This window comes from Ursus maritimus, unplaced genomic scaffold, assembly GCF_017311325.1.
Source record: "Ursus maritimus isolate PB19 unplaced genomic scaffold, ASM1731132v1 scaffold_17, whole genome shotgun sequence".
Lineage (NCBI taxonomy): Eukaryota > Metazoa > Chordata > Mammalia > Carnivora > Ursidae > Ursus > Ursus maritimus.
Window position 1 is genome coordinate 19168218 of NW_024424119.1, and position 17779 is coordinate 19185996.

The 17779-nt window shown below is 39.5% G+C and overlaps 1 protein-coding gene and 2 long non-coding RNA genes across 6 annotated transcripts; 2 read left to right on the plus strand and 1 right to left on the minus strand.

The window, feature by feature from the left end:
- The first annotated feature begins 771 nt into the window (after nt 1-771).
- Nucleotides 772-3466, plus strand: LOC103667011. The gene is made up of 3 exons (XR_569652.2): nt 772-1042; nt 2341-2468; nt 3007-3466. It is a non-coding gene; the product is annotated as an uncharacterized LOC103667011 (long non-coding RNA).
- A 565-nt stretch (nt 3467-4031) lies between these two features.
- LOC103667012 lies at nt 4032-9838 on the plus strand. 4 transcript variants are annotated; one of them, XR_005835201.1, is made up of 4 exons: nt 4032-4751; nt 6312-6413; nt 9231-9351; nt 9488-9838. It is a non-coding gene; the product is annotated as an uncharacterized LOC103667012 (long non-coding RNA). The 4 variants fall into 4 exon arrangements; XR_569654.2 differs by having other exon boundaries at nt 9314-9351; XR_005835200.1 differs by having other exon boundaries at nt 4032-6413.
- Nucleotides 9839-9845: 7 nt separating this feature from the next.
- On the minus strand, nt 9846-13416 carry LINGO2 (leucine rich repeat and Ig domain containing 2). Its single transcript, XM_008695093.2, has one exon. It carries the CDS (start codon nt 12153-12155, stop codon nt 10335-10337), a length of 1821 nt encoding a protein of 606 aa, XP_008693315.1. The 5' UTR covers nt 12156-13416; the 3' UTR covers nt 9846-10334.
- Between the last annotated feature and the right edge of the window lie 4363 nt (nt 13417-17779).

Here is a 17779-nt window from a genome sequence, read left to right on the forward strand (position 1 = left end):
TTAACTATTCTGACTCCCTGAGAGTGGATCATTAAAGCAGGTAGGTCCTTAAAGCCAGATTAGTACCTGGCTAGTTGGACACTAAGGCCCATTTCTAAACCACATGATTTGGGTGATAGAATGAGAAATAGGTTGTGATCACCTTGGACATCAAAGAAGGTAAAGTGGTGAAATGCAGGAATAAAGTTTGGACCACAATTTGATAATGACTTTATTCATCGATGTGCTATTAAGTTACCATGATAATGACTACTCAGTAGATGTTGCATTATTAAATGGATGGATGGATGAAAGGGGATTGTGCTTGGGTAAATGGAAAATTAAAATTTCTACATACTTTAAAACAGAAGCTGGAGAAATTTGATTTGCAATTTCTAATCAAGGATAAAAAGGCAAGAGTTGAGTAGATTCCTGAATTTCCTGTGGGCATGTATTTGAGCTAATACTGGCAGCATTTAAAAGGATATAAATATATAGACATTTAAAGTAATTTTTAATAAAGAATTTGTGTACTTATGGGTTTGGAACCTGAACTACGAAGACCAATATTAGAAGCAGCGATACATACATAAACATGATCCATTTTCCTTTGAAGTGAAATTAGCTTGTATATATCTATTTTCTCATTGCCATTCATTTGAAACACTTGTGCTATCCAGTTATCAAATGCTATTCTTAAAATACACTGGACTAAAACAAGGAACTACTCTTCTCTTGACTAACCAGTTACTTTGTTTCTGTGAACTCATTTTTTTTTCTACTCCAGAAGACTCCATGTCAGAAAGAGCTTCCATATATTGAAACCTGCCCTGCATTAATTCCAGCAAACTTCTTATTCAGTGCCATGGAAGGATCTTGAGACCACTGACGCAGAGGCAACCGACCCTGCAGGTGTTGCTAAGATGGAAGAGCTCATATAAATCAAGATGGTGGAGCTGCCTGGGTAGTCACTTTGCATCGCACATTTGTTCTGGGCTGCGTGAATTCATTTCCAGGAGGATGTTTGATATACATTGAGGCTTAAGAAACTCTGGATGCCACGGTATGGATCGTGCGTGCGTGCGTGCATGCGTGTGTGTGTGTGTTTAAGGAAGTGTTTAACTTTCGTGAGAGCCCTGAATGTACATAATAGATGTAATCGATTAGTCTTCTGTCTAATAGCCCAGGGCTAAAGGAATAGATGATATGTAGTGAATTGCCTCTGTGCTATGGTACTAGCATGCTTGAGCTCAGGAAGAATAAGACCAGTGATGCTGCAGTTAGGAAAGGCTCATATAAATGCTACCTCTGCCTCAGGAGTGGGGGAGGGAAGTCTGGTAAATAAATTTATTTCCGAATGTGACAATGAAAAAAATTATTCACCGTATTCAATATAGATGTCACTTTTGCAATCACATTCAAGATTTGGGTCCTCGAGCAAAGAGGTAACCTATAGAGGAGTCTTTTGGGTTTTTATGGAGACTCTGTTTGGATTTTCATCTCTCAGACCCTGACTCCTTAGTGATTGAGTTCTGTTCTTAGTTTTCCTTATTAGAGGCCAAGTAAAACAGTGAGAGTCCTCAGATATGATACACGTTTCCCATCTGCCTTCTATTATTTCTCTAGATGGTTCTTAGTTATAGGTGTATGTATCTGGCAGGTAAAATACAAGTACTACTGAGATTTATTGACATGTCCCAACATTCTGACTTACCTGGTTCACGGTATTTTTGAATCAAACAATGCCTGTATAGCTATACCAATGGATTTCCTTCTCAGTCCACATTTTCTGATAGAAAGTTATAATTTTTGTATTTTGTTGTTTGTAAGGTTTATAAGCGTTGATGAAAAGCACCGTAGTGACCAGCCCTCGAAGCCAGTGTTTTTAGGTTTTCCACCAGTCAGCAGCAGAATTTCTAGGTGAATTTCCCTTTAGAAATTCCACTGAAGTTTCCTCCTTAACTTGACTCTATGCCATATAAATCTTCATGTCCTTGGTTTTAGTTCTAACAATGAAGTGACTAAGAAAAGAATATCAGGTTTTATAATAAACTTATCTGCCTTAAAGGGAGTCGGTAGGAACTCTAAATATTTATTTCAACTATATTAAATGACACAGAAAAATTAACAGCCAGCCCGCTGCCACAGTATGCTCAACACTGAGGAAAATGAGGGGCACACACACACAAAAAACCCCCAGAAACAAACAAACAAAAACTATGATGGGCTTCCAAATTTACGAAGCAGCATGTGGCCAGAGTGTCTTCGTAAGTAGAGCCAGAAGACAGGCTGAGTGAAAGTACGTTTAGCTTTCATTTAAAAATCTGACTTAGTGATGTTACCTTCTTCCCATTGTTAAAGAACAAGGCCTGAAGTACTGGAACCGTCTTCGCCCTGATCAGTGTGTCCCAACCCGCGATGTATTCGTTGGCAGAGGGGTGTACTCAACACATTCACATCTCCCTTCGCGGATCATCTATTTTAGTCATGTGAGTTTAATAGTATAGAATGAAAGTCACATGGTCAGACATGGCACTCTTGCCCAAGCAGCTCTGGCATTACTAGAGAACCTTCAGGGAGAAGGAAATCCCTCTCTGGTGGCAAGCTCTTTATTTGGCAATGAAAGAAGCCAGCAGTCTCAGAATTCGAGTGTTTGCTGCTGTGTAGAGGTGAATCCCGGGCTGTCTTGTCCTGTATCAAGACTTCCAGGTACCAGTCCTGCCAGCTCGGCGTCTCCTCCTCCACTTACTCCCTTTCCCCTGGAAGGCGTCTAACAAGCCACAGGACAGAAAGGCGGGATCACGGGGCAATAGCTCCCTGAGCACGGCTCCCTAAAGCCCATTGCCTTCAGTCCCGAAGGTGAAGAGAGCGCACCTGCACGTTCAGCAGAAAGTTTGCACAAGTGCACTTTCTACATTTTTAATTCTTTCACTCTTTAATGCTAGACAGCCTTCTCTTCCCCTTGTTACCAATCTGCCTGAAGATGAGTGCTCTTTCTTAAAATTTGTTGTGCCTTCCTCCTTATAGGATGTCTCGGATCACTGATATTGACTGAGTGAAGAGTAACTGAGAAGAACTAGACGTTATGTGTATGGCTGGTTGAACCCTTCATGCCTGAAGCCATGCCCATTACTTGGTCATGTAACCAAGTCACATGAATTTGGGATAATTTTTCAAGTGATAGAGGATTTGTCTTCACTAAAATAGATTATAGTGGGTTAATATTACCTAGATTTGGATATCCAGCAGATCAAACCATGGCCCCTCGGTAATTTTGCGAAAAAGAATAGCTTGGCCTCTGATTTCTGCTCTGAGTGGTCTCCACCTACCCTGGCATTAGAATCGGATTCCACTGGATCGGCTTCTTCCCTGACTGAAGATTATTAGATTATTCGATCTAGTAACGGTGCTAAAGATATGTAAGCAACCTCATGTTCCCTGTAAGGCTCATAGAACCTGCCTCTCTCAATAAGGAAATATTTTCTGATGTATGACTTTAATCGCCTTTTATTACATTTCATGTCTTAATAATACCCCAGTGGATTTAACTGAGATGTCAGATGCTTAAGCCCTTTACATCCGTAAAGAAAACATGTTTTCTTAACTTATTTTACATATTAATAAAATAAGTTAACCTGGTTTTACATGTTAAAAAACATGCCCACAACAATGAATCAATAATAGTCAATGAGACAGAAACCTAAACTGAGATACTTTTGTCAGTAGCACTAATTTTTTGAGACCAAAAACAATCAGGCATTTAAAAACAAAACAAAAATAAGTTCTGTAGGTTGTTAATAGCTTCCAATCATGGGATGTTCCCAGAATAAGATTTTGATTAAAAAAACATCAAAGAAAAGCACAGACACACATTCTGTTTTTTTTTCCTTGTTCCTCCTGCTCAAGCATATCAGTCTTTAAAACAGTTACATTTTAAACACTTAAAAAATCAAACCACCCTCTCCCACATATTTATATATGTATATATAAACAATAGTTTTTAAATTATGATTTGGGGCATTCCAAACTGTATGGAAAAAAACGTAAGACAACTGATTTGCATATCAAGCAACCCTTGTGTGTAATACACCTGATTTTATAACTAAGGAGGAAAAGATTATGCTTTCTTCCAAATAGCTTCTAATCAAAGTTTGTGACTCAGTTCCCATCTCTTGCTATCACATATGTGTGTATATGAGTCAGTGCCTTGCTAAACACATCTCATTATAAATAACGTGAGAAGTTTTTTTTGCAAGTTTGAGTTAATCTGCTTAATCATTACTCGTTGATTATGTGATATTATAGACTGTACTGATTATATTGTAGTGGAGATTAAAGATATTAAAGCAATTTAGAATAGGAGGTGTGCACCAAAATGAAGAAAGTCAACATGGCAACCACATTTCTGGATTTTCTTTTTTTTTTTTTTTTTTTTTAGTCCTGTTGAGTAGACATAAAATCTTTGACCCATTTTCAGCATAGAAAGTTATCTTTTGAACTTGACTGGAATTAATCCAGTTAACCAATTTAATAGAATGTAAATTTGCATTTTTGTTGTCTTCTAATGGCGACTTTGCATATTAAAGGTAAAGCCTTCCTTAAAATATGCAGTACACTCTTGATTATGCCAGCTCTTTTCTCATTCTGCTAAGGCTATAAATAAAGCTTCTATTTAGGGCTGGCATTATATCAACCCACCTGCTTCTAGAAGGGAGAAAAAAATCAGAATCACTCGACCTGCAGAGTGCTGTCAGCTTGTGATTATGTGAATGGTAAGTCTTTTAAAGTGTTATGTGAGATAGGCTGGAGCTTTTTTTTTTTTTTTCCTTTTTTAAGCAATTTCCAGTTTAACAATTACCCTAAAATTTCTGAGTACCAATGAAAGCAGACTTATCCCTGGAGAGAGCATTCATTGATGAGGTGTGACAGCAGCAGGGAGAGATGACACTTCAGAGGAGGGCAGAGCTGGAGAATGAGGGATCATTTCAATTGTGGTCTCAGGAAAGGAGGCGGGAATGTGAGGGATACCAAAGCTTTCTGCTCTGTGGGCTCTCAGGGGACTGCGTAGTCCCCACTCTCTTCCTCCTTCCCATTCAGGATCTTCTCCAGGAAGATGGGGGCGGGGGAGGGAAAAGTGGTATTAAACACCTTGGCCAACTGAGACGGGTGCTCTGAGGCACATGCAAGTGTGTCTTGATCAGATTCTCGTATTTTGAAAGAGGAACAACAGCTCCAGGCCCGTTTTAGAAAAATAAACCTTTTACAAACCTCTTAATCTTCTATATATAATATATACTTAGATATATATTATATATATATGATATATATATTATATATATATTTGCTGCGAACATTTTATCATAGGCAACACTAACCCAAGGTAAGCAGTTTTCATTCTGTATCATTTTTTTTTTTTTGAGAAATAACAGCCGCATTTACTGCTCCCCAAACAGACGAACCAATTTCAGATTTGAAAACCTGTCATTGTTGATTTAAACCATAGATGACTTGGCTAAACCTTGCAAATCTAGACTTTTATGGCCCCTAGACCCAGTTTTAGTTACATGACTTAGGTAAATATCATAGCAAATCAGCTAGCATTTTGGTCTTCCGGACTTAAGTCGTGAAGCTGTCCTTTCCCTGTTGTCATACCTTCACTACAGTGAGAATGAGAGTGCTCTCTTGGGGTTGGCTTTTGAAGGAGTTAAGGGGACAGTAACGGAGAGATTCATCAAGCGTTTGCCAAAATACCGGGAAGCACCCTATGGTGCCTAACCAATGCGTGGAATTCTGAAATCAACAAGTCAGATAATATTTCATTCCTCAAGGCTTCCCACAAAGGCAAATAACTCTAAAACTCCTTAATCACAAAGTGTCAAGGATTTTAGCAGAAAGGATGGAGCTCCCAAAGCCAATGGTAGAAAATCCAGGCACAGGATGTACAAGTCCAATGGGGGACGTTGCTAGAATCTAATCCTAGTAATAAAGAACGATGTATCTTTACCTAAGTACCAAGTAGAATGAATGGCTTTGGCCCCAAAGGTTCTGTTACTAGTTTCCTATGCCACAAAATCCATTTGGAATAGATCGTGTGAGCTACGTAAAAGTGACTCGGACATAGGAAACAGGGATAAAGCAGAAACGAAATTTAAAGATGAAGATAATTTAGGATTCTTTCTCAGAAGATAGTAACTATAAATTTTAGCAGTAGAGGAAATAGAATTAAAATGGATCCAAGTATCTCCCTCTAACCTTTCTTTAAACCCTCGATAATGTCTTTTTGTCAAGTCTTAGCCTTCCACACTGAAAATGATGTATTTTGTCTTTCTTAGAAAGCCTCAAGACATATTACATGTTGCCAAAGAGCTTCTGAGCAGAGTCCCTGAAGTTAAAACAAATGTCTTGACCCAGAGATGAAGAGAGAACCTAGAAGGGTAAGTTAATTTACATGGGGCTATACTCAATTTTTCTTCTCTGAGATCACATCCTCTCTTTTGTACTTTCTAAAATAAAAATATATTTGTTCCTACTTTAGTCATGGAAAGTGACAAAAGTCAGGCTTTAATGCAGGTGAGATTTAAATAATCCTTTTTAAAGAAGAAAAGTCATAGAAGATTATATAACTTCTGGGTTTCTCTGAGAACTGAGGAGAGCAAAATATTTGTCAGAACAGTGAAAAAAGAACCCATCCTTGACTGTGTACAGCAAATCCTGAATGCCTTCGTACTACTGGGGACTTGTTGGTGAGAAGCACAATTTCTGGGAAGCTTGAGCAAAACCGAAAATCTGACATTCTCAAGAACTGAGATGTATAAATCTTGGCAATTCTTGGTTTACATTTTCAGATTTTGAGAAGAGTTGAAAATCTCATAGCTACAACAGCAATGAAATGAAATGAGGTTTAGAAAAGTGAGTACTAGGAGAATTTGGTCTAGTAGAAATCCCTCACCAGGAACACACTAAGCCAGATTGGTGAGTTATCTTGCTCTGGTGATATGCATTTCAGACATTTGGGGACATGGATCAATTCTCTCAGACTATTAAGACTCTAGTCAGAGAATTTGTTCTTCTAGAGATTTAATGCCTAGAGAAAATAAATATTTATCTGAAAATGATAAACACACACGCAACTGAACTGGTGCTAAGCCAAACAACTGTATTTCTTCTTGGGACACTTGAAGACAAATTCTCTGGGAAGAGGTTGACTCGGAGAGGTCTACTTAGGAGAGAATGTGGCCCATGTGCTCTCTGAGCTGTTACTCTCTACCCTGGTCTACTTTGTTCTAACAAAGAGGTAATTTAAAGCCATAAGGGAAAATTCCTCGTGTGTAACTCCATACTAAGCCCTAGAGCTAATTAATGGAACCCATGGTTGGACCTTTACAGATATACAAAGTAGATAGATCTGCACTACTAGTGAGAATAGAGAAAATTAGGTAGCCATTCAATTAACTATAAATCCATTACTATGATGTTTCTGGCAGAAAGTAGCAGATTCTCCTAGAAATACCTGGCCAATACATTCTTATGATCAGATCATGTATGCAGGTGATATATTTTTTATCTGTTGGAGCCCAATTCAAATAGCAATTTTACTCTTAGTGGTAACACTGGGTTTAGGAATATTTCAGAAGAGCACTACTTTTGTTCACTGTTGACCAAACTGGGTTTGATGAAACTCGTTTTTCAAGATGTTAACAGTCAAATCAGAAAAGGAAGAGCTTTGCGCTCAAATAAATGATAGAGAAACCATAAGGTGAGCAATATTAAACAGAATTCTTTTTTACAGGACTTGCAGAGGATTTGTTAGGCTCATGTCTATTTTGAATGTCAAGAGGTGGTTAAAGAATGCAGCATTTTCCCCATTTAGTAGTCTATCCAATCTCTTTTTTGGAAGAGTGCTTTCTAATATCTTAAATACCTGTTGTTCCACAGACGAGAGCATGGAAGCCCTGAAAGGGTAGAGTCTCTCTTCTTCCAATGGAATAATCATGAAATCTTTTCACTTAATCTTTTCATAGATGGGTTAACTTTAATTCAATTTCATTTGACTAAACTGTTTTTGGTCCACTTTTATTTTAACAGAAAATAGCAGTTATAATCACAAAGCCCTTTTATTAATTGCTGGATGTGTCTCGTTGTTGGACAATGGGTGGCAATTACAATGTTGCAAAATTAAGATGAAGTATTTTCTATTAAGTTGTGGAAGACTAGCTCTCCACTTTCGCTTTTCAGTTTGAAAGACCCCATTCCACCTGCACACAGGAAATAGAAATTGCCAAAAAGTCTTGATTTGTATTGGATATGTAATATAATTTCCAAAAGTGGAAAATGAATTTCTAAAAGATCTATGGTAGTCATTAGGAAAGTCAAATGAAAAATGACTTAAACAGGCAATTCTTCAATCTTTCTGTCTCATTTCCACCCTTTATTAAGGGAGAAAGGGGTTTAACTGTGCTACTATCCAATCTGCAAAACAATTTCTGGACCTGTCACTTTTTTACTGGGGTCAATTTCATTTTATCGAAGCTCCTCAAAATTTCAAATGCTAAAAAAAAAAAAAAAAGCCAGCTTTTTGAAAGTCAGATCCCAGATGGATATGTTAAGAAACAAACCTCAGACTTCTATTCACTGTCTCGAAGGGGGCTTTCAGGTTCCTCTCAAAATGTACAAAGCATAGACCTTTCCTATCCTTTGCTGATTAAATAGATCACATTTCATGAATCCACTCTGTATTCAGTGCTTTCTCGGCTCATATGAATGTATGCCTTGAAAGCCATTCACTGAACATTTAGCCAAATGGAATTATGTCTCGTTTGAACCAGATCACTGGTGTTAGGGGCAGGATGCCATTAGAAAACCAGCCAACAAACAAACACTATAATGTTTTAACTTTGAGTAACAATCATTAATACAAACTGAATTGGACAGAGATCCTTGGGTCAGAGAGGCAAAAGTATCTTCACAATTTAACCTATTTGTAGGTTCTGGAACTTAGTTTTTTCGAGGAAAAAAAACTGCTTTTTAGCTCTTTAATTCACCTTGTTTCACCTCACCTCTTTAAAATCGAGACAGATTCCTCTTGTGTACACGATAATTCTCAAGCTCAAAGGAAGCAGGGAAAAGCCCTGAAGTTACCCATTCAAGGTAATACTGTATGTACAGTAAATATTTGAATAGAAAACAGAGTGGAAGCTAGCTATTCCTTTGATCGGCAGCAATCCAGCCCTCACACCGCTATCATGTTACAGATCCTTAGTTGCTTAACATCACGTGATGCCTGGATCACCCTGGTTTGTGTTGGCATCTGAGAAGAACTCTCTTTTATCCACAGAGCTTTTGCACATCTGAATTCTTGATCTTCGCTACAAGGTAAATATTAGCCTATGAATATAGTTAACAACTACGTGCTCTTCCTATTAACCCATTAGTAGCAACTGAGGAAGTAAAATCAAGTGGTGTTTAAATGGATCATCTTCATCACGAACACCCACCTTGCACTTTACAGGTACAACTAGTGGCATACAACCTTCCGGAGAAACCGAGGGCTTTGTTACAGTAAACTGGTCCAGTGTGATATCACAGGTATAAAAAATATTCCATTCTGTATCAAAACTAGGCACATGCCTTTATTTATAGTAACAGAAGTTAACAGAGTTGAGCAGTTTTGCCTTGGGCCCTATTTCTTGGCATCCTACATCAGACAAACGCATCAGCCCGCATCTCTCCGCCCATAACTCCAGGGATCTAGTCTCAGGGTCATCGCTATGGAAAGAAAGGTGAAATCACACTTGGATCTATCGTGGTGAGTAACTAAAAGCACAACCTCTCATTCATATTGCTTTAAAACATATACAGCATATATGTTTCAAAAAAAAAGAGTAAAGAATATATTGATTTCTTTGTGGTGCTGAATCAACAGTATGGTATGATGCAAGGCTTTAACAAATGAGAATCATAGATACAAATTTTTCTGTAGAGTATGTTTTAGACAAATGCGTCTTTTTAATCTGTAAATCCTACATTGTAGGGTGTTCCTCTTTTGTTTTTGCTGTGGTAGAAAATGTTGAGTAACTGTCCATGAGCATGAGCCAAAGGTTCAGGTTCATTACTGAGATCCCCAGAATGCCAATATTTGCAATGCAAACAATTAGTATCCCACTGTGAAGGGCTCTGACAGTGTCTGCCTGCCTCGTGGTGAAGAGTCTCCATAAGAAGTCCTCCTGCTTCTATGAACCCTGCTTGGACACGGGGGCAGCTGCACGAGGCCACCTTTGAACCTAGTAATTGACTGTGCCCGCTGTCTCACTGGTGACCAACACCGACATGGAATCAACAGTGTGAGTGGTAGGCCCTCAGATCATTTTCATGTTGAACCTCCTGGGGCCAGCCACCTCCCCTTCCACAACAGCACCATTGTTTTTTCGGGGCACATACTCGAGGTCAATGCTGTTTTTGTGCTTGCCTTTCCCTCGGCTCCACACAAAAAGGAGGAGAAAACAAAATAAAACCACTCCCAGGAATGTGAAACAGCCCATGGCCGTAGACACCAGTATTGTTTTAAGGTCCAGGGAAAAAGTATTGGCATTGGTGCCATTGGACATGGTGTCGTTGGAGTCCGTCATGTACATAGGGGTCCTGTTGGCATAAAGGAAGCGGTCTGAGGTGAAGCCTTTCACCGTTAAAGAGGCCGTGAAGGTGTCGTTCCCGGCTGCGTTGCTAGCGATGCAAACATACATCCCGCTGTCTTGATCCTGGGCAAAGCGGATTTCCAGGGTGCCATCGCCCAACACGGTGGCTCTTCCATTGGACTTGGTGGTGATAAAACGTCTCCGAGGTGTCACCCAGGAAATGACAGGCTGAGGGTCTCCGTCTGCGCTGCATTCGAGCTGGACCGTCTGCCCTTCATCCACTAGCAGATGCTGCAGCTTCTTTTCACGGATTTTGGGTTTTTTGCAGGTAAAGTAAAAAGAAAGGGCAGTGCTGTGGAAATCCTTGAATGATCTCTCACGGATGGTGTCGGGGCCGGCACACATGGGCTGCTGGCCCCCGAACTGCAGCGTGGGGTGCCGCTGCAGGATCCAGAGGAGACGGCAGTCACAGGCCAGGGGATTGTTATTGATGCTCAGGACCTCCAAAGCCCTAGGGGAGGAGAAGACATTCTCTTCCAAAGTTTCCAGTAGGTTCTGAGACACATTGAGCACACGAAGGAAGCGGAGCCCTTGGAAGGAGTGAGGCTCAATGGTGCGGAGCTGGGCCCCCACTATATGAAGCTCCTGGAGGCGGATCAGGTCCGAGAACATGCCTGCTTCGATAGTGCTGATGGGATTGTAGGAGAGGTTAAGGTGGGTCAGATATACCAGGTGTTTAAAGGCAAGGAAGGGGACCACGGACAGGTTGGTGTTGGTGATCGAGAGGGACGTGAGGTTGAGACCATAGAGGCTATTGGCAGGCATCATATCCAGCAGAGGCCAATAGTCAATCTCTAGATGTTTCAGGTGGAACAGTCTTTTAAAGGCATACACAGGCATAGTGTTAATATTGAGATGCTTCAGATGCAGGCTAATGAGGCTGCGGAGGTGGGAGAGGGCTTCTGTTGGTACTGCTGTGAGGTTGCATTTCTCCAGGGTGAGCTGCTCCAAGCTCAGCAGCCCGCTGAAGGCCCTGTGTGATATATAAACCAAATCATTGTCCCCCACCTCTAGAGACTTCAGGTTGTGCAGGTCCTGGAACATGTAATCCAGTAAAATGACAATCTTATTCTCACTAATGTCGAGCTTGGTGAGGTTGGATAGCCCCGTGAAGACTCCTAAGGGCACCAGTTTCAGGCGGTTGCCTTTGAGGCGGAGGGAACGAAGGTTAAAGAGGTTGTTAAAAGCTCCTGGCTCCACATTGGCGATGATGTTGTCACTCAAATCTATCTCCTCCAGCAGAGGATAGGAGATGAACTCCTCAGGGTTGACACTCTTCAGCCTGTTCTTGCTGAGGTCCAAGATTTTGGTCTCAATGGGAATGCCCTCGGGGATGGCGATCAGCCGCCTTCTGTGGCAGCTGACGGATTTGTTCTGGGCAGAGCACTCACAGCGAGCCGGGCAGCCAATGGTGGATCCCATGAAGATTAACACCACAGCCAGACCCAGGAATGGCTGCCAACATGATATGGCCGTGTGAAGCATGACTCCACCTCTTAGTCTACACCTAGGTCACGGGCCTGCGGGAGAAGGCAGGAAGAGAAGTTGAGTTAGGACATGGATAGGTAAAGGGACATAAATAAGGCAGCAAGTACGACGGAAAGGACCCTGGATTGGGAATCACACCGATCTGGGGTTAAACCCGAGAGCTGCCCTTATTAGCCACGTGGGGTAAGTTGTTGCACCTCCCTGTACGGTGGTTTTCTTGGCTGTAAAATGAGGATGACAATAGTAACAGCACCCTAGGATTAGGACAATGTCAGTATTTAACAGTTACAAAGAGACTAACACACTGGCACAGACTATGGGGCACACCAGCGTGTGTGTCACAAAAGGCTCTACTTTGAACCCAAACTCAAGCAACAGAGCCCAATGGCTAAGAGGAAACCTATTCAGCTTGAATCAGTGTCTGTGTCTCTAATGTTGGGAAATCATCCTCTACTCAAAAACGAAGCTAATACAAGCTTCATTCGGTATCAGGCTCTTAGGTTCAAAGTACAAAAACAAAGTTACATTCAATGCAAGAGGTTGAGGCTTTATTTCCTTCATATATGAGCTATTAAAAACTGCCAGTTAGAAGGTATACATCCTTCAGAATTCAGTAAATCTTCATTTATAAAGGGGTTTTCTTTTTTGAGGTAAGCTAAAAGATCCTCACAATCTCTTCGTAGGCTTTGTGTTTATTATAGGGAACAGACAGAATCAAGGCACCATAATGGCCATGATGCTGGAAATGCTTTAGGAATGGGAAAAGTTGCAATTTTAAGAAAAAAAGTTTCTAATAAATGAACTATCCTTTCATATTCAAATTCAAACCCAGTGAACCTCTTAAACTGAACTTATTTGGTATCAAATGATTTTTAACTGTAGATAGTTAAGCAGAACCTGAACTTCCTGTTCAGCTGAATAGCAAGACGTGTGTTATTGAGCTTTCCTTCTCCACGTGAGATCCTGAGAGGTACACTCCATCCACAAACACCATATTTTACACAAGTCCCGCTAGTGTAAAACAGTATTTTTAGATAAAAAGGTATTTGATCAACTTCAGTATTCACTCCTAAATTCACCCCTAAAAGGCAATTGCAAGTATAATTCTCCATTCAGTGTTTATATAGACGTCTATATTTTCATGTAAAGCTGTGTCTACATCTAGATAAATATAGCCACAAAAAAAAAAATAACTAGGATCAAAGCTAATGCTGAATCACTAGAGAAATGTCTCCGACTGTAAGAACAAAGCAGAGATTCAGACAGTGCTCCAAAATCCATTATCTAGAAACATAGGAGTTGGTATTATCGGAAAAGATGTGGTAAAACTAGCATTGCTGGTAGCTCAAACTAATGTCTAAATTATCTGTAAAATGATTAGAATAGGAGAACAAATTAGTCATGGCATCTCTGAAAAAATTAAATTCCTTAGAATAAATTTAATGAGAAATGCAAAGAATAGGACACTCAGCCCTACTAAGAAAACAGAAAAAAAGAGACATATACTATTTAATAGATTCAATATTATAAAGACATTGTTTTTCAAATCCAAATATATCTCTGTGATCTATGTATATATTGAGAAATTTGAAAGTTCATTTGAAAGAAGATAAATATGAGAGTAATCAAAAATATTAAACAGTAGTAATGGGAAAAGACTTCCCGTACACGATCTTTAAACATAAGTTGCAGAACTACAGTAGTGAAACAGCACAATACATGGAAATACAGTCAATGAAATGGAATTTAACATAAAATATATGTGAAAAGTTAGTATAGGTGAAAGGTGGCATTTTAATTCAGTGTGAAAGCTATAAATGATGGGCTAGCTATTTAGTGGGAAAAGATACACAACTTTACTTGGTCCAATAAAATAAATTCCAGATGAATTAAGAACTACAATGCATGAACAAATAATGTATTAGAAGAAAATTCAATAATTTTATAATAGAGTTGAAAAGGATTTTCTATGAATAAAACCAGAAACCATGAAAGAAAATGATCTACTTGATTGTATGCATTTAAAAAATAATAGCATAACAAGCAAATAAACAACATACACATTGAACACCCATAGACAATGATCGACTTGGTATTAAACAGCTCTTATTAATCAACACGGAAGAGAGGCAATGTCGATAGAAAATGAGGCAATGAATGTAATAAACACTAAAAACAGCTAATCAATATGTGAAAAGATGACCAACCTCACTAGTAGGCAAAGAAATCAGGTTAAACAACAGGAGCATATCATTTTTACCTAAGTTTAATCCCTATTTTTGCCCAAGAGTAGAAGGAACTGATGGAGGGAATATAAACTGGTACAGCCTTTTGAAGGTTCAGGGACAACAGTGAGGAGGTTACTGGATACATTAAACTTAAATATATCTAAGTTCAATATTGCATCCCTATGAGCCACTTTTTTTCTTAACTTTGAATTTTTAAAAGCCACTTTATTGAGGGATGATTGACATACAAAAAATTATATATTTAATGTATACAAGCTGAGGAGTTGGGACATAAGTAGACATCTGGGAATCTATCACCACAATCTGTGCCGTCAGCATCCACTGCATCCAGACGAGGGTGGGTCTGATGAGCCGTATTTTTTTTCTGAAGATATAAGGAAATAATTTAACTAATGTGCACAGATGTTTGGTACAGGTTCATCGGGGTTTGGTTTGCTGGTTTCATTTTATCTTCCTGAGGTGGAACCCTAGATCATTGATTTTGAAACTTTTTTTTTTTTTTTAAGATTTTATTTTATTTGACAGAGATAGAGACAGCCAGCGAGAGAGGGAACACAAGCAGGGGGAGTGGGAGAGGAAGAAGCAGGCTCCCAGCGGAGGAGCCTGATGTGGGGCTCGATCCCAGAATACTGGGATCACGCCCTGAGCCGAAGGCAGACGCTTAACGACTGAGCCACCCAGGCGCCCCTGAAACTTCATTTCTAATATAAGCTCTTAAAACTATTTTAAATGCTTAATTGCATTTCAGAAGTTTTAATATATATATAAAACTTATTCAGTGACTTTTTTTGTTTAGTTTAGTTTATGCTTCTTGTTGACTGAGGGATGGTTTAGGATAGAGTTAGCTTATTCCAACTATGTAGTTAGATCTTTCCTAGAGTCTTACTCTATTTATTTAATTCTGGTGTGGTCAGAGAACTGCTCTGCAACCTTTCAATCCTTCAAAGCCTACTGCGATTGTTTTACGGATCTGTTTTCATTAGAAGAGTCCATCTTCGTCTCTAGTAATACTCCTTGTCTTCAACTCATTTTGAATGATTACTGTAGCCGCTCTAGCTTTCTTTAGTTTAATGTTCCCATGGTGTATCTTTTTCCATCTTTAACTCTCAACACATTTGTGTCTCTGTAGTTAAAGAGTTTCTTTTATAGCCAGCACGTGGCTAGTTTTTGCTTTTCAATCAGTCTCACGATCTCTGCAATCTCTGCCCTTTGTTAGATTGCTTTGTCCACTTATACCAAATACAGTTAACTATAATGATTGCATTCTCGGGTGCCATCTTGCTATTTGTTGTCTACTTGTCACCATTTGAATTTTTCCATTCTTGTCTTTTTTTTTTTTTTTAAAGATTTTATTTATTATTTATTCGACAGAGATAGAAACAGCCAGCGAGAGAGGGAACACAAGCAGGGGGAGTGGGAGAGGAAGAAGCAGGCTCATAGCGGAAGAGCCTGATGTGGGGCTCGATCCCATCACGCCGGGATCACGCCCTGAGCCGAAGGCAGACGCTTAACCGCTGTGCCACCCAGGCGCCCCTTTTCTTGTCTTTTTCTATCTTAATCTTTTAGTATTGCATTTCTTTAGCCTTTCTCCATATGTTTATGTACATTATTTTTATTTGTTGCTCTAAGGATTATAGTATACATCTTTAATTTCTCACAGTCTACGTAGAGGTGTCATCAAATTGCTTCAGGTAAAATACATAGTAACCTGGCAACAGTTTATTTCCATTTTCACCCCCTAGTCCCCACCATCATCCTTCATGGAGAGATATAGAGCGAGTTCTAGGCAAAGAAAATAGGGGGTACAAAGGCACGGAAGCAATGGAAACCCTCTGTGATTGGATGACAATAAAAGTCAGCCAGACCGTTTGGAGCAAATACAGGAGAGAAACAGAACAGAGGCCAAAGAGGTAATTAGAGGAATGACTTAGAAGAGGCTTGTAAACTGTGATAAGCTGTTTTCATTCTATCCTGAGGGCAACAGCAAGCCATTAAAGTGTTTTATGCAAAAGAGTGATATGATCAGATTTATATTTTGGGAAGATTAATCTGACTGCGGCATGAAAAATAGATTTGCAGGAGGGAAAAAGTTGAAACTCCTGAAGCTGTTGCATTAATTCTAGCTGGAATAGAAGTGGTCTCAATTACGGTCATAGGAATAAGCTTGGGTAAATAGATTGAAGCAGAATAGAGAAATGCTTTAGTTATGGATGGGCCATGAGGGATGTAGGAGAGGAAGATGCCAAGATGATTTCTGGCCTTTTGTCAGCTGGGTAAGACTTGGTGTCATTCACTGAGAGAGCAAGCTTCAGGGCCGGCACAGGATGGGGAATTCCTGGTTTCCTCGGATGTGTTCGGCAGTGGGCCAACACGTGTGGGTTCACTGGGCAACTTAATGATATTTTTACTCCTTGAAAATAATATTTTTCAAACGCTTTTAAAGTATTTCTTTGGTAGAGCAGGGAAAATGTATTTTCTGACAGGACTCTTCATGTTCAAGATAAATGTTTGATTACACACTATACTCCAGTTTATTTTGAATTAATGGTAAAGAGGTGGTTTTTTTTTTTTTTAATAAATTTTACTGGAGAGTTTAATCTTCTCTGGCAAAGTTTGTCCAGTCTGCATATCACCAGCTAGATAAGGAGATAACTGGCATCCTATTTCTGATTTATCTCAGGGATGCTTTAGGGAAAGTTTATTTTATTGCTTGGATCCCTTAATCTGGCTGAGTGTGTCTAACATATGGAATGACAGTATCTAATTCAGTCGTAGCTGCAATTTAACCAGAAAGGAGCTTGACTAAGATGGATAGTAATTGGAATTTTTTCCTTAAAAAAAATTTTTTTGGGGGGGGGAGGTTTTTTTGGTTTCAGAGTAAAGGACCACCTCAGAGAAGGATGGAAAAGTGCTTATTAGCAAGCAGGCAGCAGGCAAGTTCCCTTCAGATTTGGAATAACTTTCCTTTCTACTACCGTCTGTCAGTGAGGCAGAAGTAGATACTCCAGGGCCGCATCTCATCATCGTTCTTTGATGCACTTTGGAAACTGTGTAGGAAGGTTGTGCTTTATTGTTCTTATCACAAATATTTTTCAGTTTTAGTCTAGAAGGGCCAACTGCTGACTCCATTTAGCTTTCACTGTGAGCAGAAGCCTTCCAATCAAAGCTTTCTTGTCATGTCTGACTGTGACCAAGGTTTGATAAGATGAACTTGGTTTCATTAAGAATAAAGCAGGAAGTAAAATCTGTAGGGAGCTACTAGGGCCTTTCTATTTTGATCAAAGGGGATCTCAGGTACAATGATTATACCTTTCTAAACCTAGTATATGAAGTTGGATATTTTCATACTTATACTTTTTGTGTGCTGGGTAT

Excerpts from the sequence above, each read along its gene's own strand:
- LINGO2 (XM_008695093.2), bottom strand. The coding sequence starts at position 12,155 with ATGCTTCACACGGCCATATCATGTTGGCAGCCATTCCTGGGTCTGGCT.